The sequence below is a fragment of the Vollenhovia emeryi genome, unplaced genomic scaffold, assembly GCF_000949405.1.
Source record: "Vollenhovia emeryi isolate VEMERY1.0 unplaced genomic scaffold, V.emery_V1.0 DF939125.1, whole genome shotgun sequence".
Classification (NCBI taxonomy): Eukaryota; Metazoa; Arthropoda; class Insecta; order Hymenoptera; family Formicidae; genus Vollenhovia; species Vollenhovia emeryi.
In genome coordinates, this window is record NW_011967241.1 from 978,130 (window position 1) to 1,004,033 (window position 25,904).

At 44.8% G+C, this 25,904-nt stretch overlaps 1 protein-coding gene across 5 annotated transcripts in view; it reads left to right on the top strand.

Annotated features, from left to right (window-relative positions):
* Positions 1 to 25,904, top strand: part of LOC105569205 (protein abrupt) — a 90,066-nt gene that overhangs the window by 44,931 nt on the left and 19,231 nt on the right. For 4 of the 5 annotated variants that reach the window (XM_012025445.1, XM_012025449.1, XM_012025446.1 and 1 more), the window contains 4 exons: positions 13,875 to 14,099; positions 14,503 to 14,706; positions 14,876 to 15,041; positions 15,962 to 16,021. In XM_012025445.1, the coding sequence (XP_011880835.1) occupies positions 13,875 to 14,099; positions 14,503 to 14,706; positions 14,876 to 15,041; positions 15,962 to 16,021 (655 nt within the window). Of the gene's footprint in view, positions 1 to 13,874; positions 14,100 to 14,502; positions 14,707 to 14,875; positions 15,042 to 15,961; positions 16,022 to 16,912; positions 24,209 to 25,904 lie in introns of those variants that run through there. The other variant, XM_012025448.1, reaches the window with a different exon arrangement.

Sequence of the window (25,904 nt, forward strand, 5' to 3'; positions counted from 1 at the left end):
ATATCTCTGAGATATCTGTAACTTCATAAGGATATCCTTGTTACGTCAGTGCTATGTGGGTATTCGCGCGGCGCCAATTATTTCGCACGGCGGCGGCGGGTTTTGCTCCCGTTTCGGGCTGCCGATCGAGGACGGCGCGACGTCGAATTTAGGCGGACGTAGTACATCTGTCGACCATAACGCCATCCGTCCACCGGATCGTCGCCATAAGTACCCGAGCGCATGCACGAGCCCGAGAGCACCATGGGCGAGACGTGCGCGCGGCAGATCTTAAAATAAGATCGGCCACCGCGCGGCCGCGCGCGCCGTAATAAATTTCTCCGCGTTGCCTCCTCCCGCGTCCTCGCCGCGTCCGCTCTTCTCCTTCGTGAAGTGCCACCGGGGGCGAGAGCGGGGCGAGGTGGCGGAAGAAGGGAAAAAAGAAAAAGGAGAGAGAGAGAGAGAGAGAAACGTACCGAGCGCGCTGGGATCTGAAGAACGAGGACCGGCGAAGCCAACCCCGCGTCTCCCCCGCGTCGTGTATATACGCGCTCGCATCGCGCCTTGCTATATATGTTACGATGTAATTCAAGAATTTGACCGCTCGCCCGTGATGACATTCAGGCGGAATTAAAGACGCGAGCTGGCAACCGCCCGGCTCGAGAGGCACCGTGCGCCTCGGACTTGGAGAACATTTTTTTAAATCCTCCAATTCGACTCGAGGGTTTTTCAAGCCTTGTTCGATACGCGTTGTTTAAATAAACTCTTCCTCTACGAGAGAAAAGATTCAACCTTACTGCGATACCTGAAGCGGGAATTTGAAACGACACACACTGTATATGTATAGTGATAATTTGTTCCCGCGAGGAAGTTCCGTTCGAGCTGATTCACGGATTTACGCGCTTCTCTTCCTTTCGCGCTCGCCTGGCTCGAAAGCGATCGTCGCTCTCGATTCTCGGAATATTACCTGAATCCAGGGTTGGGAAAGTTACTTTATAAAAGTATCCAGTCGCAGTTACAGGTTTTTCGCTAAAAATCTAACTAGTTACAGTTACAAGTTTCCAATGCTGAAAAGTAACGCGTTACAGTTACTCAAAAAGTAACGAATCGTTACTTCGCAGCTACTTTCTTGCGATGGAAGTAAAAATATGAAATCTGCATTTGAACTGCCAAGCGTCGATAAGGCGTTTATGCGCAAATGCAAATTATGCGATCTGTGGAGGTTCAAAAAATATATTAATGTAACTATGTTCAATTAGTTACTAGTTGTCGAAACAATGTAACTGAGTTAAGTTACAGTTACGGACGGAGAGAAAGAAACGAAGTTAAGTTAGAGTTACCAAAAATAAAAGAAACCGTAACTGCAAGTTCGTTACAAGTAACGAGTCACTTCCCCGACCCTGCCTGAATCATTTCGGGCTGACGAATCCGGTTAACGAACGAGAGTCTCTCTTTCCTCAATTGGACCCGCAATTTTTTCCAAAGATACCTGCAATGTCACTACGTAAGAATGCGCGCTCGCTTGCTCGTTTTGCGTGAGTCTTGGGCGACGGCCGTTCGCCTTCAGGGATTTCATCTGAATCATGCGACGCGACTTATTCGCGACTTTCGTCAATTCTATCGTGACCTTTCTCAGAACTTTGTTGATCAAGGAGGACAGTCGTTTATTAATTATCTCGTTTCTCGAATCTGAATCACGTATGCTGAATCATGTAGCAAAATCCTCAAAAAGGATTTCTGTTGCCGATCGAAAACATATTCTTGACGCATTTACATTTCTCACAACCTTACTTGGTACAAAAATAAGACAGTAGCAAAATAAAATCAATAATTCTTAGTCTCCTCTATCGAATCAAACAAGATCGACTTGCTATATTGAGACAAGGGCATCTGATATAAATGTAAGTTAACATATTCTTGCGTTTAGAATAAATTTGTCCTCCATCTTGGCACCACGATATTCGACATAAAACGATACATGCTTTCATTTTATTCTAGATTTTCCAATTTTTCATTTGAGATAAAAATATTCCTTTCTCTATAATAAATACGATTGGCGCTACATCGATCCGATTTTATGATACATTCAAGTGCAACAGCACTGGACCCGGAAAATTCGTTCTGTGGATGAGCGCAGTGTGCGACTCTTATTAGGGATATTTAAATTAAACGGCGACCCATTCTTTCTGGCCGACAGTGACGCAGAGACGCTCGAACTCGCGCACGGTGTTCCGCTGTCACAGAGCTGCCTCGCGATTAAGATCACTTTGATCAAGTCTAAAATTTCGTGAATTTATTAATCCGAATAATTCTTTGCACTTTACATCGCTGTGCGGTAATCGATAGATCTCGTTAACGGACCCGAGTTCAAAGTTGGAGTAAATACATCCGCTAAAATATCTCCTCAACGACGGGGTTAGTGTTGCGTGGCATCTCGAGCATCCAATATCACTATCTGCATCAGCATATTCCGCAACACTCCTAAATTCATTCACATCGACGAGCTCGCCTTATCTTAACCGCTCGGCAAACATTTCCTGTTCAAATCTTCTATTTCCGTAAATACGCTCCGTCATTTTGCCTGCGTTTTGCCAATCGCGTCGGCGCTGCGGAGAGTCATCGCATATATCGCGGTATTATTCGGTTCGTTGCGTCGTATGCAAATAATAAATCGCTTCGCGGCGTCGTTTAATTGCTCATTATCATCAATTTATTAATTACCCGTAGCTATCGGTATTTCGCAGACGTCGAATCCTCTCTCTTTTTTTTTAACCGCCCTCTCCTTACGCCCGGATCGTTCCGCCGGCAAATTCCGGCAGTTTTGCGCGATTTTCTCCCGCGAGCGTCTATGGGCGATCAGCGCGTGCACACGTGCCCCCGTCTTCCGTGTACGGACGTTGGCGCGCGACGCACACGCGTGCACGTTCGCCGGATACTGTGTAACGATCCGTTAATAACGTTACCGTTAACCGCGCATTAGTGGTCACCGCGGCTATTTGCATATCGGATCGGTAATTTCCAACCGGCGCGGCGGGAGTGCCGTGTACGCGAACGTCCGTGAGAGCGAGTGGTGCCCGCACGCGGATTCCGCTGCCCGCGAGGCGCCGCGCCGGTCACCGCACCACACGGATCGGCCATTACGGTGATTTATCCGCCGTCGAATCGAAGGCGTTTCGCGCTGCCGAAATGGACACCGTCCGAATTTAAAATGCGACCAAGATCGACCGGGCGCGATAAGCCGCCTAACAGTACGCGCGGCGAGCCAACTATCAATTATCTCGGCGTCGAATAGGCCGGAGACTTTGGGAAGGAACGTATCTGGACCTTGGACCTGGAGCGTACCGCGATAGCGCCCCGCGCATTAAGGATCTGGCGCGGCGCGCGGCGGAGATTAACGAGAGCGGATGATAATGTGGGTGGACAGATCGCGATTATTTATTGCGCGTACGCGGAAGCGTGCTTAGATTGTTTTAAGAAGCGAGAGAACATCACGTACGAGAGTCGATGTTCACCGAGGGGGAGCCCGCTGACCAAAATCTTGCGCACCAATGCCCACTAATGCCCAGTGGGTATTACTTTATCTTATTTTATCTTTTTAATGCCCAAAAATGCCCAGTAATGCCCAGTAATGCCGCAAATCACCACGATGCCCTCCGCGGTTTTTCCCCTCGATGTTCTCCTTCGCGATAATTCGCACGGGGAGAATTTTCTCTTAAATCACGAGTTTTTCGAAATTTGACGACTTTACGCAAACGCGACGTAGGGGAAATGGAGAACTTTGCGAGGCGGGAGGCGCGTATCGATAGCTTATCGGATACGCGCCGTAGATGCCGAAATGTCTACGCGATAATTGCGCAACGACAGTCCCTTATTGTTAACAATAGCGCTTTACCGATACGAACGTTGGCGAAGGCGGCGATAAAAGATATATTTATAATGCTCGGGCACTTGTTCCGGCGCGGCTAGAAAATTCGCCAGACCGCGATGCCGGACGCAGATAACGCGTACACCAGACGTGTATTATTAATGGATATCTCGATTATAAAAGCGGCCGGCTATTATATCCGCGCGAGCGCGGTAACAGGGCTAACAATAAAATTCGCTCCTCACCGCGGGCTCAGCACTCCCTGACTTTTCGATGCATTTTGCATCTCGCTCAATCACCCCTCCCGCCGCGCATTTGCCCCCTATCTTTTAAAATATCCCGTCCGCTTCGAGTGCGGCATATCTAAATATATCATGTGACTCGTATCGTATCAATTCTAAATAGCAGCACGAACCGCGAGACAGAAAGAAAGAGACAGAGACAGAGAGAGAGAGGGAGAGGGAGAGGGAGAGGGAGAGAGAGAAAGAGAGAGAGAGAAAGAAAGAGAGAGAGAGACAAGGTCGATAAAAGAGCTGCAGAATGTACCTTCCTCCCTTTCTCCACCGTCCAAAGCCGTGACGTTCTTTCATTACGTGTGGCCTGTGTGGTCTCGATTTATTATTAGAACTTCGGAAATCTCCAATACCCGGAGCATTATTCAAGCCCTCGCGTTAAACGCTAGCCCGATTCCGAGTTTGATTTGTCGCTTGATTCAATGCTAATGCGGGCCGAGAGAGAGAGAGAGAGAGAGCCCCACAGTTACAAAGCGCTAAACTCGCGGTGCGAACACGAGCGCGAGCGCGCGTTCGGATTTTTATGTGCAATTCAGCGAGGCACTTTGTCTTGTCAGAACCAGTTATACCGCGGAGTAATAACGTTTCTCCCCGCCACGGGGCAAAGTAACGTTATAAGTTTATACATATCGATTAGATTCGGCGGGAGAGACTCTCGACGCCTCTCGCGCGCAGTAACCGTCGAGTTTGAATTCCTCTCGCGCGCCACCCGGACTTGGGGGGGGGGGGGGTGAAAAAGAGAAAGAAAGAAAAAAAAACGAGTGCCAGGTTCACCGCGTTATTTTTCTCTCCTCCCGGCGTCATCGAAGCACTAGCTGTTTACTCGCGGGAACGCATTATATTGTGAATGCAACGTGTTTATCCGTGGGAAGGGTATCCATTAATTCGCGCGACGCTGCTCGCCGGCGCTCGGTATTCTCGTTTTTCGTTAGTGCGCGCGCGGATATACTCGCATTACGCTTAATGTCACGCGCCTAAGCGGCGCATATGCGGCCAGCGAATTATCGCCGGTATATAATTGTGCTGTGTGTGCGCGCGCTCGCGTGTGCGCGCGCGCGCGCCCGCCCCGTCTTTTCTGTTGGAGCGCGACGCAGCGAAATCAACGTCGTACAGAGAGGCGTTATACGGCGCGCCGCGGCGTATCCGCCTGAAATTATACTTCATTTATATTGCCGCCGCGCGCGCAATCCGCGCTCTGTTAATAGAAACATGAACGAGTATCTCTCGCGTTACGCTGAAATAGTCAAACAACGTCCACGCTTGCCCATACATAAATAGCTTCATCCGTAATTGTGTGCATAAATCCCCGTCGGTACGGCGGTTAAAGTAATATGTTTGTGCTTTTGCACAATCGCGAGCGATTACACCTCGCCTTTTTATCGTTCAGCCGTACAAGCGGCTTTCTTAATCGCGAGTATCCGCGATTAAAGTGGATCTTTTCCCCTTTCAGCGGCGTTTGCTCGATTCGTACTTCCTCCTCTTACCGAGAGGCATCATCTTTTGTGTATGCGCATAATTATGTGGGATTACGCGGAACACCGCTGCGCAACAACTCCTCTTTTTTCTTTCCTCTCTTTTTTTTAATGCCCAACAAAGACGGGACGCGCCTCGCCTTTCGGTGTCCTGTTCTCTTTCAGTGCTCGTATAACGACGCGAAAATGTCGACGCGCGTACCGAGACGCATTATGCTGCATGTATTTTTATCAACGGAAATGCGTCGTTGTACGTGCGCGCATTCCTGGCTGCGGCTGTCTGGAAAAGGCGACGCCTGGAGAAACGCGCGCGCGCGATGCACATTTATTGTCCTCTCCCGCCGCCTTCGTCTCGTAGATGCATCCGGGCAGCATCGGCGTCGCGATCCAGAATCCACGGTGAATCAATAACGGGAAGGCCGGCGGCGTCGCGACGGTGACGATCGCGTCGTTATCTCGCCAACGAAATATTTCGCAATACCGTGGCGTTGCGGCGAACGGCGACGCGTCTATCGGTTACGCGCAGAGGCAACGGTTCGTTAATACCTGATTGGCGTGGTCGTACAATGGCATTAATGTGTCTATGATTCAGGGGGAACACGCGAGAATTTGCTCGCGCAAATAATTTCTGAATGTAAAATTAATTACGCGTTAAATCTCGAGGCACTTGACGTCGCGAGGAAGACCGAAGAGCGCCTCGCGATTACTTTACGGACCTGTCGTTATTTACACTGGAACCGATAGCTGTAGCCGTAAGGCTTGTTTTCTATTGCTGCACTGGTGAACTAGTGCAGTAAGCTAGGACGAGAAAAATATACTTGTCTTACTCTAATTTATCGCACTAGTGCGCCAGTGTAGCCAACAGAAAACGAGTATAGTGTAACGTAACTAGTAGGTTCGCTCTGTCATTTGTTTCGTTTTGCGCCGATCCCTTCTGCGCATCCGTCATCTTTATGGTCCAACCGAGAGGGAAACCGCTGACCAAAATCTTGTACACCAATGCCCACTAATGCCCAGTGCACATTACTTTATCTTATTTTATCTTTATAATGCCCCAGCAAGACCTAATGCTCAAAAAGTGCCCAACAATGCCGCAAATCTGTACACCACACACTGCCCTCTGCGGTCTCCCCCTCGGGTCCATCCAATGAGACAATTGTTGTACGTGCGATTTGACGAGTACTTATTCATTAATGGCTGGACCTGCATTTTTATCATCATTCTTCTCATCTATACAAAATAACTGAGCTTCAGGCTGCATGTACGCACACCGGTGTGTGGACCCTGCGCGAAGCCAGAGCCCCGTCAGCCACAGGAGGGGTACTCCTGTGTTACCGACTCACACCACGAGGAGGTGGGGTTGGCACGTGGACCCGGTGGCCCTTCTGTGAGTCACTGTACATTTACAAAATTTGTATAGTGATGGACAGAATTCTATGTATAGAAGCTTCAACTACAGCCTGAAACTCATCAATGTACAGATGGCAATAAAGATTATGAAAATGTGTATCCTATAAGTAAAACTGAGGTCCAGGCATTAATGAATGAGACTGTACGTACAGTGATGGACTGTCATGGACACACACACACACACACACACACACACGCCGCTGGATGTGGACCAAAAACATGGCGGAATACCACGTGATCGGGACAGAAAAGATCAAAGGGCTGATAGAGAGTTGCGAACAATCCAAATAATTCGATTACTAGCTATGAGCCCCAAAATGAGTTGCCAAGTGTCTTTTTTTCCCCAGAATGAGCTAGTTGTACTACGGTTCTAGCGTAATAAATGGATATTTGTCAAGTAACTTGAAGACACAGTATTAAAAGTAAACGTAATACAGTGCGTGTATACGTGTATAATGTCAATCTGTACGTATAGTGTATTTACCTTGACACGGATAAAAGATAACAAGTCTGCTTAATTCAGTCAACAAAATTTCGACGGATCATCAGTCACGATAGTTGACGATCTAATGATTAATCCCGTTATCTGTCGCCGTATCTTGTAAATCTAATTTATCGCCGCCATTATACCAGCGCGCGTGAATTGATGTTGGCAGCGTTGTTAAAAAAAAAAAAGAACGCAGGAAGTTAGTAACTATGTGCGAGGTTTGATCGATACTCACGCCGCTATTATCCTACGAATTGGCCGGATAATGCGAGGAAAGTTTAATACATGCGTCAGTGAAACATCAGACATCGAGATAAGCAGATAAGAGAAGCGCGAACGCGCATGTGTGTTGCGGTTACGCTCACGTACGTGAATTCCTGTGAAGTAATAGATTCGAATGGACAGTAACTCGCGGTATCAAAACAGGCCAATTATTAAACAAGTCCTGAATTATTTAAACGCTAAAACGTTCGAATATTTTCATATTCAAATGCGGAAAATTAATTAAAACACATGAATATTCACGGGTAATGGGGTTTCTTCCCGTATTTATAGTAAGGGATTATAACTGTTGCGTTGCTCATCGCGAGCGAAAATAATATTAAAATGTTGAATACAAACTCGTAAAAATGATAATCGATCGAAATGTTCCCTCAAGGACTTAATGTAATCCTGGAAAAACTTTAACGCGCTTGAAGCGGCGTCGAGTGTCGACCGTTCCATAAAGTATTAATCACGCGTATCAAATATGCAGCAAACAATTCGATCCTTGCACTCAAATAATTTCAGTAATTTTGCGCCCGAACGGACACACGGTAACGTTAATTCCGCACTCGGTAAAAGCTGAATTTCCAACGGGCTGGAGCTCAGCCGTTGCGCACCGTGCGTGCTATTGCGCACGATGGTATTTTCGATGATCGATGACGCGCACTTTGCCCGGCGTATCGATCTTCCGAGCAAACGAGCGTCGAACCCATCGCTACTTTACGCGCGCGCACGTATACGTGACGCCGGCGATATGTTTTGCGAAGCCAAGACCGCTGGCGTGCACTCCGCATAACCGGATCAGAAACCATGCAATCGTATCTACTTTTCTACTTACGGTTTAGTTAGGGTGCTTCGCGCGCATGCGATGCCGCGGCGCACCACGGCCGTTGTACGCGATTACGTATCGGACGTTCGTGACACTTTGCGTTCTTTGTAAAATGCGCGCGCTGTATTTTCTCGCGTGCGCAATGCCCGGCCGTTCTTCTTTCGCGCGGGACAATTTGGGGTTTCGCAAAAGTGCCGGGGCGACGCGTGTTTTCTCTACTCCTCGTCCCGACGTTACAGCGGGAGAATGTAATTCCGATGATTTTTCAGTCAAACACCGTGCGCTGTTCAAGAGACGGACGTTTCATTTTTATTTTCACGCGCGAACAATCCGAGTATTTTACAGACGCATCCGATACTTGGTGGATACAATAATTGAAAAAAAAAAACGAAAATCTTTCTATGCCTATTCCTTACACCTTTTGGCCCCGCTTAAATTACATAGCCATTCTTTCGTTTTGCCACGTTTCCTCTGTAAATAAATCATTTGCGGACCGCAAACACATTAACTCTCGGTGCGAAATACCACTGCTTGTTTTTCTCTCTTGTTCATTACGCCGTTTAATCATGCAAGCCGTGCTAAATAATTTTAATCATAACTCACGGCGTGTTCGTAAACTGGGATAGCGCGAGCCTCTGAAAATAGACGCCCGTGTATTACAAATAAAAAAAAAAGATACATGGCCCGTTATAATGAATACCGGGAACTCCGGAGGAGTTAAGGGCCCCGGAGTGCTGCAGTACGTCTTGCGACACGCTCGGCTACGAGTCCGCTCATTTTCTACGGCGTATCGTTAATCTCCGCCGCCTCCTTCATTGTGTCTCTCACGCACGGGCCCCCGTTTATTTCCACTAATCAATTATCGGTACCGCTCGATCGCGCCGCCGATTCCTAATCGCTCGCCACGATCTTCCCCGCGCCGCCGCCGCTTTGCGGATTTTAGAAAGCGGACGCTCCGGATTCCGCCGCGCGATCGCGCTCACAGGTGGCTGGATAATTATGGTCGAACGATGCCGGTGATACGCGAGCACGTTGATTCGAGGAAAAATCGTGCATGCACGGCGTATGCACGGGGGACCTGGCGAGGAGCCGTTAATAAGGCTGGCGGCGCGCAACATTTCTCACGTTACGAGTCATGTGAGCCTCGATGCGCGAAAAATCGCGACCGGGAGCTTTACCGTCCGGCTAGACTAATGGGACAGACCGCGATGATGGATAGGTCGGTATCCTGTTTACATTCTCTTTTCGAGAGAATATCGGTCGCTTCCGCCAAGAAATACGGTATCGTCAAGTCGCGCCGATCGATTTCTGAGAATCGATTCAACAGCTAATGTGTACATCGGCAAATATTGTATTATCCGGCGGTCACTTTTGACGACTGGGACAAATTGTCCGTCGGATGAAGTGTACGCGAGCAATTTATCAATTAGATTTCATTTGATAACAAGCACAACCATGCGAGACACTACAATGAGATCTTTGACGATAGGCTGCATCAATATTCTCCGCATAATTCCATGTAATTATAATAGAATTAAACGTACGGCTCCTTTGGAGACTACGCTCCGCGAGCAAACGCCGAAGCGTAATTAGCAGATATGTCGACATATCTTTGCATACACAGTCGTAATCGAATAAGTATCATCCGTTAGGGACTCGTGATATATATCGTGCAGATCGATACGTATCTCGCAAATTAATCGGAGGCTCTTTGATCATTCGCCTATTCCGCTCTGACGCACACGCGATCATACAATTAATTATTGACCCGTTTTAATCCCGTTAGGTCTAATTAGAGAGGATGGTGTCTCGTCTCAAAGTTGTTAATTGAGTTGGTTAATGCGATAAAGGAGTTCGTAGTGTTCTCGTTCTCCTCTCCTCTCGCGCCGCCCATTGTCTCGCTTCTTCTGCCTCTCTGTGTCGCTTTATCTCTTTTCACCGCGGAATTCTAAAGGTGCGCAGATACCTGCAGACAGTGATTATTTCCACCACTTCAATTATTTGAGTTATTCCCATCAACGAGCTTTCCAGCACCCGATAAAGGTATCGGGGAATCGTATATACGCCATGCTTAATATTCACAAGACCTCGGAGTAAATGCGCTCGTTGAAATTTCGCCAAGACAAACGCTTTTCACCGTGGAAGCAACTTGCAAATTCAAAGAAAACTTTATTTTACATCTTTTATTCGAAAAAATCAGACCGATAGACCCCTCATCCCCGGCGAACGTTACCTGCTCGAATTTATATAACGCACAAATGTGGCACAATAGTAAAATATTACAACGGGATGTTCCCGAGCGCTCGCAATTGAAATTTCCTTTATTTTGTATCGTATAATAAGGATCGTTTATTCAATCGTATAATTATTATTAAAAAGTGCTTTTGTATAACTGCGGGATTATTGGTAAAAATATTTCCCTCCTACGCCGCCGCGGGAACTGTCGTCCTTCGTCGAGAGATGAATCTCAATGCACTCGATTGATTAAGTCATGCTTTTGTCGAGATAAAATGCTCGACTAGCGTGTTTTCTTTTATTGCGGGGCGGCTATCGGCATTTAATGAAATATAGTTCTCCAATTACGAAATTGCATTGATTATATTGATTCTCCGAGAAAAAGAAAAGTTAATTGAGTTTGTCATTTAATTTTTAAAGAATTCTAATTAAGTTTGTCATTTTTTTAAAGTTATTTCTTAACAAAAGTCAAACATTCATTTATACACACACACAATCTCATAAAATATTTAATATATTTAATACGTGCGTCATAAATATTCTCTAATGTGTCATAAATTATCTTCTCAGAATAGACTGGCATAATTTACAACACGCAGACATCTGCCTGAGCGCAGCGATGGTTTCTAATTCAATCTATTGATATTTTTCTTATAACGTTTCCACGCAATATACGCGCAGCCTCCTCTTCCATCTCAAGAACCATTCAGCCGATATACGTTCCGTTGCATGCAGTCCAATAAATCGAGACGCCGCACCTCGCTTTGCGCCGCGTGCACAGACGTTAAGTCGATACTAGCCAATAATAAATGTCTCTGCACATGGCAGCGTCGAACCTCCGCCGCCGTGGGTTTTCACGTGCCGACGTTAAATTCGGGGCATCGATAATCGAAGTTGGAATGGTTCTTCGTCGAGGTCGCGGCATTGTACATCTCGCGGAGCGCGCGGCGTGTGTACGTGCAGCATCACGTCGTCCCGACGTAGCTCTGTGTGTAGGCAGGCGCACGGAGAGCCGCGCCATCCCAGGAGGTTCATTAATTATAATTAATATCGCTGTCGATAATGGCACTAGCACTTCGTATAATATTGCCATGACGTGCACACATCGCCTGTGAAACGCCTCCGCTTTATGCGGTCTGCTCTCGCGGTCTTTTCGCGAGAGCGATCGTGATCGATGCCGTTACATCGATGTAACCCTCCATCTAACCGAGAGAACACATTGCGATGCGTGTTTGCATCGGTATTGTGAAAACACGCGTCCATTTATCTTGAAATTAACAATATAACCGTTGTTTTAATTATTGCGCATAGGTTTATATATAAACAAGAGGGATGAATCGATAAATAAATGATTAATAATAAACGGCAAAAACAAGAGGGGTATTTGTGCCGGATTATATTTCGGTGATTCTTTTCCGCGAGTTATGCCATGCTTATTATTAATTTTATACACGCAAGCGGTGCATTGTGCAACGCAAACATAATGGAATAAGACACGAGCGCGGATTTTCATGCAGAGGAGTTTTCTCGTTGAGGATAAATTGTCGCCGTCTAACGATCTCGAGGATCGTTCAATATTAAGAGCTAATTCGCTGGTCTGACAGGTGCAAGAATTGATGCCCGAGGTATACGAGAACATCCCGACGTAGATTGAGTATCGATCATTATACGCGTCGTGGTTATAAATTGTCGTTACGAATCAATTGGCCGTCGAGCGTGACTGTTCGTGGATGCAATTAACCATCGGCGAAAAGCGATTTCACTCGGTCAATCCGCTGATGAGAAAGGTGAGAAGGTATCTGGGGCACCTTGGCAATAGGGACGTCTCGTTTTAGAATTCCTCCTTTTTTTTTTGCAACTACCTAAACCGGGGCGAAATTTTTGCCGATCGCGCGAATCTAAAGTTTCACTCGAGTTGAACGCGTTCCATTTCTAAGACGATTGTGTTTTTCACGAATGAGATCTGGACAAAGAGATTACAATTCAGCACATACCTAAATAGTAACGTTCTCTCGTAGTAAAAAATTGTTCAAGCCGCTCTGTCGAGTGTATTTGCCCAAAATTGGCGATTTATGCGCGCTTAAATGTACAAATGGGTGCAGCGGTGCACCAGGATGGAGGGTAGCTGCGACGTGGATTAAATGACGTTGATTATATGCATCTCTGTTGTAAATCGTTACAAATTAATCGACCGTCAGGCTCCCCCTGTGCGTCGATCGATGAATGGGATTAAGCGCTTTGGAAGAGGGATCGATTCGCCGAGCATCGATCAGAATCCTCGTACACCTCTTAACCTTTAGCCGATGTTGAATCGTTTACTTTGAGGGGGAGAAAAGAAAAGTTACTCTCCACCTTTTGCACGATGGGTATCTAAGTGCATATGGTTCGCTGAATTTCAGTATACGTGAGAAACATTCTGTTCTACACGCGGAGGAGGGCGAGAGGAAGGGGAGGTGGTATTCGTTACCGTCAAACCTTTCGACCTCTTGCTGATAGAGGATCGATGTATCTCTTTTGGTTGCCGATCTCCTCACGTATGGATCTACGATTAGAAAAATCGCGTGCTTCCTGACGGATTGATTACCTTGATCGATCGAGCGTTAGAGCGCATACTTTTTGTAATTGCCACGCAGTGTTTAAAATCACTGTACTAATGGCTGCCCCGGGATGGGCTGATAATTAATAGCTGCGATTAATTTGACACTGGTATCTTATATCAAATCTCGTTGAATCAGCGCTACGTGGGTTCGTCTGTTCGATTGGATGGATAATGTTGAGCGATCGAAGTGGCGCGAAACTGGATGAGTTACGCGCGAGCTGCATCACAAAAATTTATACGAAAATTTTACATTTTGCCAAGTAACTTTCCGCAAGAGAGTAACGAGATTATACGATTCTAGACCTGATCAGAGAAATACAGAATTGACATTTAAATGTGAACGACGTGCCGTTATTTGCGTTAGGATGCTTAATAATTTTTGCATTGCGTTAGCAATTATGAAAACGCGAATTCGAAGGAATTGTGAATTTTTTGTCGCAGGCAAATCCATGTCCTCATCCAATTGTAATCCTGAAGGACGTGGCATCGTCGGACATGGAATCCTTGCTGCGTTTTATGTATCACGGGGAGGTGCACGTGGGTCAGGAGCAGCTACCTGCCTTCCTGAAGACGGCTCAGATGCTTCAAGTGCGGGGTTTGGCGGACGTTAGTAGCGGCGCCACGAAAATTCCGCCGTCGTCGGCCGGCAACAACGGTAGCGCACCTGTAAGTTGTCCCCGCGGCAGTTTAATATGGAAGTTGGAAAATTAATTATACGAATTATACGGCTGGTTTCGAACTTTTAATTAATTTAGCCTTAATTAAAACGAATTTTAATTAATGTGCTTTTAACACTACGCCGCCGCCGCTGCCGTGACAGGCGGAATCCCGACTAGAATTTCCTGCTTCGTCCTTTAGCTTTTAATTTCGCGACTTATAATAGACGTTAGACAAATATTACGCGAAAGTTTTAATAATGGATGAGTATCTGGAGTTTCGCTGATTATACATATAATGAGATTATTGAATGTTAAATATTAATTAAAACTGAATTATAAAGAATGATTGCGCTGCCTTTTTCATGGGGCCGCCGTACTACCGTCCGTAATATTGTTTTTAATTTGGTCAGGCGACCCCGCGTAATTGGCAAGATAATGGCAGAGGAGATCTCAATGACAGTGAAATGAGCCCACCGGAAAAGCGAGCGAGGAGTTACAGTCCGCCAATTGGCAACCATATTGAACCAAAGTCGGATCTTCAGGAATCCTTGTTAGGTCAGGCGCTCGAAGGTGGTCCCACGATACACACGACATCGACAAACAATAATATACAGGTGAGCGACAATTATACGCTACGTAGATTAGGATAGGCGGGCGATAATGTTTCTATTATGCACAAACGCGCAAAATGTTTCGTTAAACCGAGCAACATATCGTTCCAGTGATGCAAAAAGCTGCCCTTTTTACTTGTAACTTACGAAGGTGGGAATGCTCTGCTTTCAGGCGCAATCGACTGGCGAGGACTCGAACTCCATGTCGGAGAACGAGGAAGATATGTCGAATCACGGCAGCATCCTGAACGCGGTGAAGACCGAGCCTAGTGACATTCTAAATGACTCTTTAGAACACCATCGTAACAACTTCCCGGCAGCGTTGTTGAGTCTTCAAGGTAACTGTTTGGCTTTCAAACTTTAATCTCTCGCGTTGAATCTTGCAAAATGTTTTTTACACTCTCGACAGATCATTGTTTTTGCTTTGTCTGCGATTGATTTAATAATAAATACCCATACATTCCGACAGGGATCAGCAGACTATTGATCTGTTTGGAAAATATGTTTTATATTGATAATTGCTTATGTAAATAGCAGCCACTTCGTTATTTATAAGGCAGGGTTAAATTTACGATGGACCAAAGAAATCCCAGTTTTGTCGAAAGGATGCAAATTAGTTTTTTAATTAATGGCACATTTAATTACTAATTACATTTGTAATTAATTATTAATTCCTCGTCCAGTTACTAATTACTTTCGTAATTAGCAATTAGCCCGACTTAATTACTAATTACGGCTTCAATTAAAATTAATTAATGAATAATCACAATTATTTCTATTTGTGTACATACATAATTTCATTGTATTCTTTGACTTATGAAAATGTGTTAACATGAATCTATTATTAAATGTAATAAACTAACATATTATTAACATAATTTGATTCTCGTTTACCTGTTCTATAGTCAATTGAGCGATATAAATCTCATGATTTATATTTATATTTACCGTGTACCAGTAGCTGATTTCGTTAATGTATACCACGTGCACTGGATATTATTAAATATTAAGAAATTATTTCATTATTATTGATACAAAAGTTTCTTTAGTACACACGTACGCGTGTGAAAATTTCTCAAAACAGTAAACATTACGATTCTAGTTTGTTCCGTTCAATTTTTATGTATAAATAGCTGCCTCTTTCTCTCTCATCCAGCAATATAGAATTTTTTGAGATAACAGTATTTTACGTGATGTGTAACATTGGCTACGCGTGTGATTGTTATGTGCTCTAATTGACTTAATTCATAAATTACAGGCATGAACATGCCAGGACCTTCCGGTATGCATCAGGTAGCCAATCAGGATCCAAATTACGGTAAGTTTATCAAATCAACGATTTGATTTCACCCTTTTAAACATTCTTAAAGCCCAGACTAGCATCCTTCCGTCGTTTCCCAAGACTCTGATCTCTCGTTGTTGCGTTGAATGCATGAAACTCTCGTACCTCTCACACCCCTTGCATCCCTTGTCAAGCTACCCCTCTTATCACACGGTGAGCAGCAACGTATTATGGAATCGCATCTCAATGGCTCTTCTATGATTTTCATTATTGTGGCGTATCTTATATGGCGGAGATATAAATCCTTTCATAGTAATAACTACCATGCAATTACTTTTCTATTCAGAAACGAGCTTTATATTGTATCTTCGTCATTGTCTTTGTCTGCGGTGTGAGGCTCATTTTCGACGACGCCTATTGTCTTGAAACATTGTGCAAGTGTGAAATCAATTCGCGTCGCTACTTGCACTATCAACAAAATTTTCAGGCTCAGGAATCGAATTGTAAATTGAAAATTATCCATCATTATCAAAAATAATCTTAATTATGCGTGTATATCGATATAGTGATTTTACTCGGTCGAATAAGAATTGGAAAGAAATATACATCGCGATATGGGAAGATAATGAAGAAGAGACGAATAATAGGACGCACAGGAGCGCCAGGAATGATTAAGGGTCGGCATATTAAGTCGCACGATACGAAGGATTGAATTCGATCCTAGGTTTAGAGAGAGACTCGTTGGGGGAGGGTACGAAAATTATCGAGGGCAAAGTTGTCTTTAAAACCTGGAAATGCACTTTCAGAAAAGAGAAAGTTGAAAAATACATAAGAAAGGGCTGCGGGAAGCGAAAAAGAGCGATTGAATAGTGTTTAAGGGATCGTACGAGGTTCGCTGAGAGGACTGACATTGGCTGGTGGTTCCAGGGCGGTGGCAGCCCTCTGGAGGAGACGGTTCAAGCTCGAGTTCCGGTTGGCTGCCGGGAACATCCTCGAAGAGCGAGCACGCCGGGTCTGGGACCTACCAGAGCGACGGAGGTCACAACTCGAAAGGGCAGGATCTCTCGGCCCTGCTTCAGCATCATCACCACCAGCATCATCACCACCACCATGCCACCAGCCAACAGTCGTCGCAGCAACACACCCTCGACGCCCTCAACTCCCTCAATAACCTAAACAGCGAGCAGCTTACGATAATGCATCAGAAGCTGCAGAACAATCTCCAAAATCTACAGAGCACCGCTACCAAGAGCGATCAGCTGAATCTGATGCTGCAGTCTTGCGCCAAGGACAAGATCGAGAGCATGGCGATACTACATCAACAAAGTCACAGGCGGTATCACCAGCAAATGGAAAACAGCGGCGGCGGTAAACCCAAGTGTCCCGAATGCGGCAAGATATACTCGAACAATTCCAATCTAAAGCAGCACATCGTCAACGTTCACACTGTGCAGACCGAGTATATCTCGTGTCACGTGTGCAACAAGCAATTCAAGACGAAGCAGTATTTGCAGATTCATCTACTTTCCATGCACGGCATCAGAAAGCGAAAAACCTATCCTCTGTATCATCAGATGCGCGTGCAGACGCAACAGCCATCTTCGCACTCTGCCTCGCAAGTTTCCGCGAGCCAGCAGTCTCAACAATAATACCCGACGGCTGACGGAAGACAAGCAGCAATCCGGAAGTTGATCCAAGAGGGCTCGCGATTTACGTACATGCGTGCGAAAGATCATTCGCCGATGGCTCAGAATTCGTGATCTCTTTTGTCAAGACTTTTCACGGACGGTTTTTATAGTGATGAATCCGTTGTTATTGCGCTTTGAAGAAATCAAATGTGAAAAACGCGCTGCGCAGATGTGTGCTTGTGTCTTCAGCGGAAGTGAATTGACGCTGACGATATCACATTTGCAGATGTAATGCATTTATATATATATATGTATATATACATATATTTTTTTCTGTGAGATGCGCTAGAGGAAGGTGCGTAGATTCAACGTAGACTTTAATTGTCTTTCTATAATTATCAATATCTTCGAACAAAGATATTTGCACACCTTTTTTAAAACGGTGTACAAGTACATAATTTAATAAGACTGCAAGTAGTATTTTACATTTGGTTCCGATAATTTAAGTTTATTTATAGTTAATGAAGATAAACTACGACGAAGAGTTTTTGCTCCGATTTGTATCATTATTTTGAAATTTTATTACTTTTTTTTTGCGGGCGAAGAAATAATAATACCGCAGGCAATAGTTGCAGGCTTTTGTTTCCTTACGAGTTTCGTTAGATGGAGAGAAATCTTAATAAATTAATACTTGATTTATTTATGCGAGTGCAATGGACATTTAAATTTTATAATTTCATCGCAAACCGATCTCTAATTTCTTACACGTGTGTTGAAAGCGTATGCTTCTCCATATTTTATACCACGTTTAACATCTTCGGTATTAAAGGTATTTAATCGGCAGAATAGAAATTTACATCTACGCATACGTTATTCCAAAGTATTAGTTGTATAATATTTCGAATGATTTGATTGCACATTCGGCCTCCCTCTCAGCGCATCAACGGTGGTTAAATTTGACCCTGAATGTGCGTCGAAAAGGCCGCACCTAAGCGATCGAAACTCACATTCGTAGGTATTCGTTTTTTATTAGAGTTCGGATAAGGGTGCGGAGGTGTCGATAGGTAAGGCGGAGGCGAAAGAAGGGTGCTGGTACGAGAATTGGCCGACCTATTTTCGTCCCATACCGCAGTGCGCAGTTCACCCTTCGCATTGACGATAAGCAGGCCTCCTCGATTGGTCGGAAGAGGACGAACGGGGGAAAGCGCGCGAGAGAGAGAGAGACAAAGCTAGAAAAAGCTCCGCGAGAGCTTCCTTTATCGCGGTATAACTAGTGCGATAAGTAAGGCGGGTATGACCAATCCTGTTTTTTGAAAAGCAGTCGCGGAGCGACCCTCCCATGGTATATTCATCTTTTGTGAAATCGCCTGCCTTTATGGAAGAGCTGAGCGGAATGAAGGATTACGCAGAAGTGGGTGGGAAAGCCGGAGATACGGACTCTCACCTTCAAGAGCTATTGTTATTAATATCTTGCGTCGCTTACTTTCTGTGGGAGAAAGCTTTCCAATTTTTATATGTATATATATGTATCAAGCATTAATGAGGCTCACTCTAGATGTATGCGTATATATGAAGTATATATATATATACATACACACATACACACTCACATATTGCTCATTGCTACCTGTGTATAGACGTCATTAAAAAAAGGACAATCGACTTTTAAGGATTGCGAAATTCCCATTTTGAAACTTGCACAAATACAATCGCGCAATGTTATTTTGCATAATTATCGGAGATGGAGGCACCACCACCAGCTGCAATCTCGCGGCAGCAATCTGTCGTAATTGGCATGACTGATGTACACAATATTAACCACGAAATTTCCCCCGTTCATCATCGTGTCAATTTATCTTATAGACAAAAAAAGATATGAAAATGAGCAATCAAGCTATTCGTACATCGCAATTTCGTTCGTTTCTCGTTTGACGAGAAATGAAGATCGACAAACGCTTTCGTGAAAAATCCGGAATCAATTGGCGCAGCATCACTTCGCCTCTCGTGACGTATATCGGGGAGCATGAACATGTACGTGTGTCACGCACGCCATCGTTCGCGATATTACGGGGGAGAAAGAGATAGGGTACGTCGTATTGATCTCGAGGATTCAACAAACAGCACCTAGTACCTCCCGCTCGTTCCTCTCTAACTCTATCTTACTCCTCCACCCAGTGCCAATCCCCTCACCCTGCCGTTCCCTCTTTCCTACGCCGATACCTCTCCCTGTCTCTCATCGTGTTCCATACGATTCGCCCTCGCGTATATAGGGTTTGATGAGGGCAAGCAACCCTGCTCGGACGATAATCGCAATTCCATTGTCGGGCTTTCGATCGCCGTCGGTCTCGTCTCGACAATAGTTCGCGCAAGGAGCCGCCTCCTTCCGCACTTTCTCTACGGCGGAGAATGAGATTGGCGAGTCGCGCTGGAGGATAATATCTCGAAAAAATAAATGACGCCCATTTTCCTTCGTTACACTGTGGTTTTCAATATCATACGCAGCACAGAGTAAGAGCAAGAGCGCGCTTTCAAAATTTTTGAAGCTTTGCTATTAAAAGGGCATGCGTTAGAGGACTCGATAGTTAATTCTTTTACACGGTTGAAATTACATTTAACCGATGAGACATGTACATTATCTTGCTTCAAATTTTACCTTCACATGTGTGAAAAGTAAGCATTCGCGAGGGAATTAATTTAACCGGAGAAACAGTTTCGACTCATCGATCCGGCGACGCTTGTTAACGACACGAGTGTCTGTCTCGGGTTAGCGGATTGCCGATTTCCGCGCAGACGGGCGAGCAAGCGAGCGAGGAAAAGTTTGCTGGGACACGCGATAGTCGGGCCTATGACCATCGACCACGCGATGGTCCCAGCAGTCGCCGCGCTTATCCTCGTTGCGAACCCCTGACAAAACAAACCCCGCCGGCTTATCCAATTCCGCGGTATTTCCACGAATTTCTTCCATCCCGTGCCAACCCCTGGCGCTCGCAAACCCCCCCAACGTAAATGGAGGCAGAGCTTCGCATTTGTTCTCAACAACCTCCCCCAGCTACCTCCCTGTCTCCTTATCCGCGCGCACGTTCTTCTTACTCCGACCGCTTCCCTCCCTCCGTCCGCGCCTCATCGTTCTCCTTATTTCGTGCCATCGGCGTAAAGCTCCGTCGCCTCCGAGCGCGGCCTCGTCTAAAAGCACTCACCGGTACTCCACTCGGCACGGGCGCGGTCGGGGATGGGAATCACTTCCGTTTCAGGACGTGTGGTAACCCAGTGACGCGAGGCACGGAAGAAAACGATAGGATAGAGGATCAGCTGCGAGACTGCGCAGCCACCCGCATGACTCTCGTGGCTATGATTGATGATTGTCGTTTACGAGTACTCTCGGTTACTTTGGAGATGATGCGATAGTTCCTGAAGCCTCAAGATGAAACCTTGTGAAAGTTTCGGTTGAATGATACTTCAGTAAGAGCAGCTTTTTTTTCCTTTACAAGTTTTATCTATTTTCTTTTTCTTTTCTTATTGATGAAAGTCGCAAGTGCCAATCCCAGGCTGAAATTAAATCGAGCAATTTGTCTGTCCTATTAATTGCACGGCGCAGTAATTAAAAGATGGACGAATAATGTAATTTTACCTTTTTTTTTTATTTGTGAAGATTCTGATTTTAAAAAGCGGTTGGACCGCAGATATAATCAGCAAACTTGCTTCAAGCCAGCATCATGTGTGCAAGAGATCCTTAAGCCAAGATTCCCGCAAGCTAGATTTTTTCGGAGTTGCAAGAATCATCGAGACATATTTCTCTCAAGTTTGCCATTTGAAGACAGTAAATTCTTACTTGAAACGAAGTAAAATAAACGGGAGGAGGATCGATTTTGTTCGCGGTTTTTCGAAATATTATTTAATCGTCCTATACTTAAATTGATATTTAAGAAATTTTTTACATGCTTAGTGCATCTATTTAAAGAAATTGTTATTAAATCGCTTAGATATTATTTTGTTTGAAAGCCTAATGTAATTCAATGAGAATGTACGTCGTGAAAACTAAATTAAAAAAGTTTCACGAAATTTATTTCGACCTCTGATTTAAAAGTTCTACGAACATACATTTTCGTCTTGGCTGCCTGACATCGGGGACAATTACGCGTATCATTCCAGCCGCCGAAATTACGTGTCAGCGTGACTTATGTTCTTTTTGCGCCGGTCCTTATCTCAATCTCGCGCGTTAGATTCTAGCGGCCTACTACAGATCCATGTTTTCTACTGCACGGTTGATTCTCGATCGCGCACTCTCAGCAGATTAGGGCCATCTATCACCCGGATCCGATCCGGATAGCTTCGTTTCGACCGGGCCTGGTCAGATCCTTATCATCCTGACGAGTTTCCTCTGGAAAACGTGGCTTTGCCCACGTTTGACCACCGCTGCTCGATATCGCGCGCGATATTTTTCGGCGCGAAAGAGAGGAAGCTCACGAGTAGATTTCAATATGGCAAAAGCGATCGCGTGAGCGGGCGTATGTGGCCGTTCATCAGCGAGCGTGCTTGCGTCGGCACTGTGTGCGTGTGCGCAGGGGATCGGAACATTCGCAGCCACGCGGATGAAGGGGAAGCAGGGTAGGACCTATTCCTCTTCGTCTTCTTCTTTCTTAATCTTTGCTGACCGCCCGTATCCCCCAGATGTCCGTTCAAATCTTGGTTTTCTCAGAGTATTCGAGGAGGAAAGGAAAACTCGATTACCTGAAGTTTAATGTTAGGAAGAAGATTGAAATAGATATCGAAATACATCACGTTCTTTCCTAATATAATAAGTTTTCACGTGCCGTGTGTGAACACACATCTCTGTTGGTATATTCTTCTAGATGAATTTTGTCAATATTTGAATTATTCATTAATTTTATTTTCTATACTACGACTGTGTTGAAAGTATAGATAAGTGTAATCTTCCGTATTATACTTTATATTATGTTTCGTAAGTATTCTTTTATATTAAACCTGTTAATATTCTAAAAGTAAATGCAATCGATTTCTCTATACCATCGTCAACAATTCTTCGGGCAAATATAGCGTTTAAACTCAATCAATATTACACTAACACTCAAGAAAATGAGGAAACTTCGTGTTGCAAAGATTGCAAGTAAAGACTCCAAAGTGGAGGTGATGTGATCAGGTTATCCCAATCGAACTGTTCGAAACGCGGGCTGAAAAATAAAGATCAGTTGGAAAAAGATCCGGAAATGAGACGAGATTGGATGTAATGGCCCACTTCGGGAGTGGCGATGCCATCAGATATATTCTTGGGAGTTAGGGCCGGTAGCTCGAACTTGTGTAGGTGGCCTACACGTGGCTTAGAAGACGCGGAACAATCGCCGGAGGACACGGCGCGAAGGGTAAAAATGAGGTTCTTGCGCGACAAGAGCGGAGCAACGAGACAAATGCACAGTGTCACGTCGAACTGTTTCTATCTCTCTTCTCTTCCGCTGCCACCGCCGTTCTCTTTTTGCTATCCCTCCGTCCTTCCTTCCTCTGACTTTGTCCCACCGACCATTTCTTCTCTTGCCTCTTTAATGCCGCGGACGCCCCTTTTCTTCGCCCCGATCCACGCGCGCTACCGTCGCACGCTGGGCGACTTGAATCGCGCCAAGGGTGGGTTCGCTGTACGTTATTGCGTCCTTCGGACAAATGACCGTTGCGATTCCTGCTCAGAACCTGCCGCGTTAGTCTCCGCGTTTGCCGATCAGCTGACTTTCGGACGGAGGATACGTATTTTTAGTAGCTTGAATACATTACGTGAAATTATTCGCGAACAACGCGATGTTACGCCGGACAATCGTAGGGGACGTAAAATATATTCGCGCGAGAATTTATTGCGTTTTGCAAAACTTTTATTTTCGAGCTCAATTAGTTTATTATACAGTTTTAGAAAACAACGCGTAAATTTCACGGATCGATAAAAGAAAAACAAATAGTAGGGAAAAACATGGCGCGCACATGGCTTTACATTCCCGTCGCGCGTTCGAAATCGTCGTTACGAATACTCGGTTTTAATCTCCCTGGTCTATCGATTCTCGTCGACATGAGCGAAAAACGAGAACGCATTTCACGGACGTTACAACAGAGTGGCAAACGTGGCGCGGCATGGCAAAAAAAAAATTACCTCCGAAATCCACTTAATGCAATAAAAACGGTGGACATCAAAGGCGAAATCTCATTAACGAGGAAAAGCGCAAATATGCTTTTATCTGGAAAAAAGCGCGAGCTCTTAAACAAATTGACAATAATAAATAGATATTAAAAAAAAAAGTCTGCAATGTTGATAAAGAGGGAATGAATCGCGTTATGGTTACGATGAACATAATTTCCTAACTCTTTTTACACAATTCAAAATTGAAATGATAAAAGGATGTTAAATGAATGACTAATAGGGTTGATTAAGAATTAACTAAATCACGCGATGCAAAGTATTTAATTCGCCTCTCTATTTTTGCCGCGGCGCCAATTTAAACTCGGAACGCATCGTCATTCTAATCGTAGCACAAAATTATTCGATTCGCTCGCAAACTACAAACGTCCTCTCCGCCCGAGACGCAAAAGTTACGGCCGGCTGTGCCGACTAAAACGGCTCTGTTCACGACATCCGCTAACTTTCGTGGGAGAAAACAAAAAACCGGGAACCGTGAAGAACGAACTCCAAAGCTAGCAACTTGTCCATTTTCTGATGCCGGCGGCGCTTTTGCTGCCGAGATTCAATCAAACTTGCAAAGCTTTCGAGCACCCGGCCGAACTCTCGTTCCCGGATTACTCGCGAGTAAACAGCGACTACACGGCCTCCAGCGTGCGACGTCGGGTGTCGATAAGAAGGCGCCGAGGAAGAAGGCGCGGATGCCCGAACGGTGGTACTTATCTATACTCCGCTCGGGGTACGTTCCCTCTCGGAGGAGAGTTTGCGGAGGGAAAGTTAGCGGCCGGAGGGAGAGACAGAGTGATGTGGACTAAGGGTGGAGTACTGTGGAAAATCAATGTGGTCATAGAAGAAAGGCGGGTGGGAGAGAGAGAGAGAGAGAGCGAGAAAGAGAGATAGATAGATAGGAACCGAGGACAAGGATCCTTTATGTCGGGTCACGTCTTTAATATACCTCGCGTGGGCGGCGGTGTGACTGCGGCAGCGGGTTTAATCAATCTTCACGGCGGAGCCGTGTTGCGCCGCACGGATGCTGCATTCGTGAGAAACGTGCGGCACTAAGACTTCGATTAAGACCGATTGCGACGGGCAAGTTTACGGAGGAAACGCCGAGAATGTACCTGTACAATTATCATGCCGGCAAAAGATTCGTACTCGTCCCAACCGAAATTTTTCTAAGAAACTCACGGGTGACAAATTACTTTACTCTTTATGCTGTAACAGTAGGATCTACGATTCATGACCGTGGCGAATCAACATTTATTTGCCATCGAAAGAAACACGACAATTTTTTTTCTTCGGCCCAAAAGCACTGCACGAGTTTCCGTCGGTACTATACTTGTTCAATTGTATCTTTTATCCCGAGCACTTTAATACGCGTTATTGTTCTCTTGTCCCTTTTTCGATTTCTTTGATGTCACTGTCACTTCAACTATATATTACTCTATTGTAAAAAAATGCAAAGTCCTTTTATGGATGAAAATCCCGATACACTTAAGCTAAATAGATTAATGAGTTTTTCTTTTGTGTGACTTTACTGTTTGCAATTTTTTTGGTCCGATTTCGGCGTCTTCCCTGATCTTTAAGGGTCAGTTTCACGGACACTTGCTAACTGGAGATTAATCGATTTCTGTCTCTTCTTAGATAAGAATATAGGAAACGATAGGGAATCTTAACAGTTTACCGATGTTTGTGAAACTAGTCCTAAAAATAATAGGGGTAGCAAAGTAGAAGTGGAAGGACGAATAAGCAATTTTATCAACGATAACGAGATTAGATTTTTAGATTTGTTAAAATTAATTGGAAGAAATAGCGATCGTTAATGTATCAGCATCTTCGACTTAACGTTGCTCTCTTTCATTCTTGCTCTCTCTTTCTCTCTCATTCAAACTGTATTTTCATAATGTAGATCTTAAAAACAATTTTTATTCAATTTCTTGTTATTAAACTAATTTTAAGTTATTTAAATTTTATCGGCAAGAATCTTGTAGAATTATTAATTTTTTGATTAATTAATGGTCTGGTACATACTCGTAAAGCAAATAGGTCTTTGTTATATTAAATTCATACAAGCAGTAATTTAAAGCAAGACACAAATCTTTGGGTCGTCCACCCAATAAAT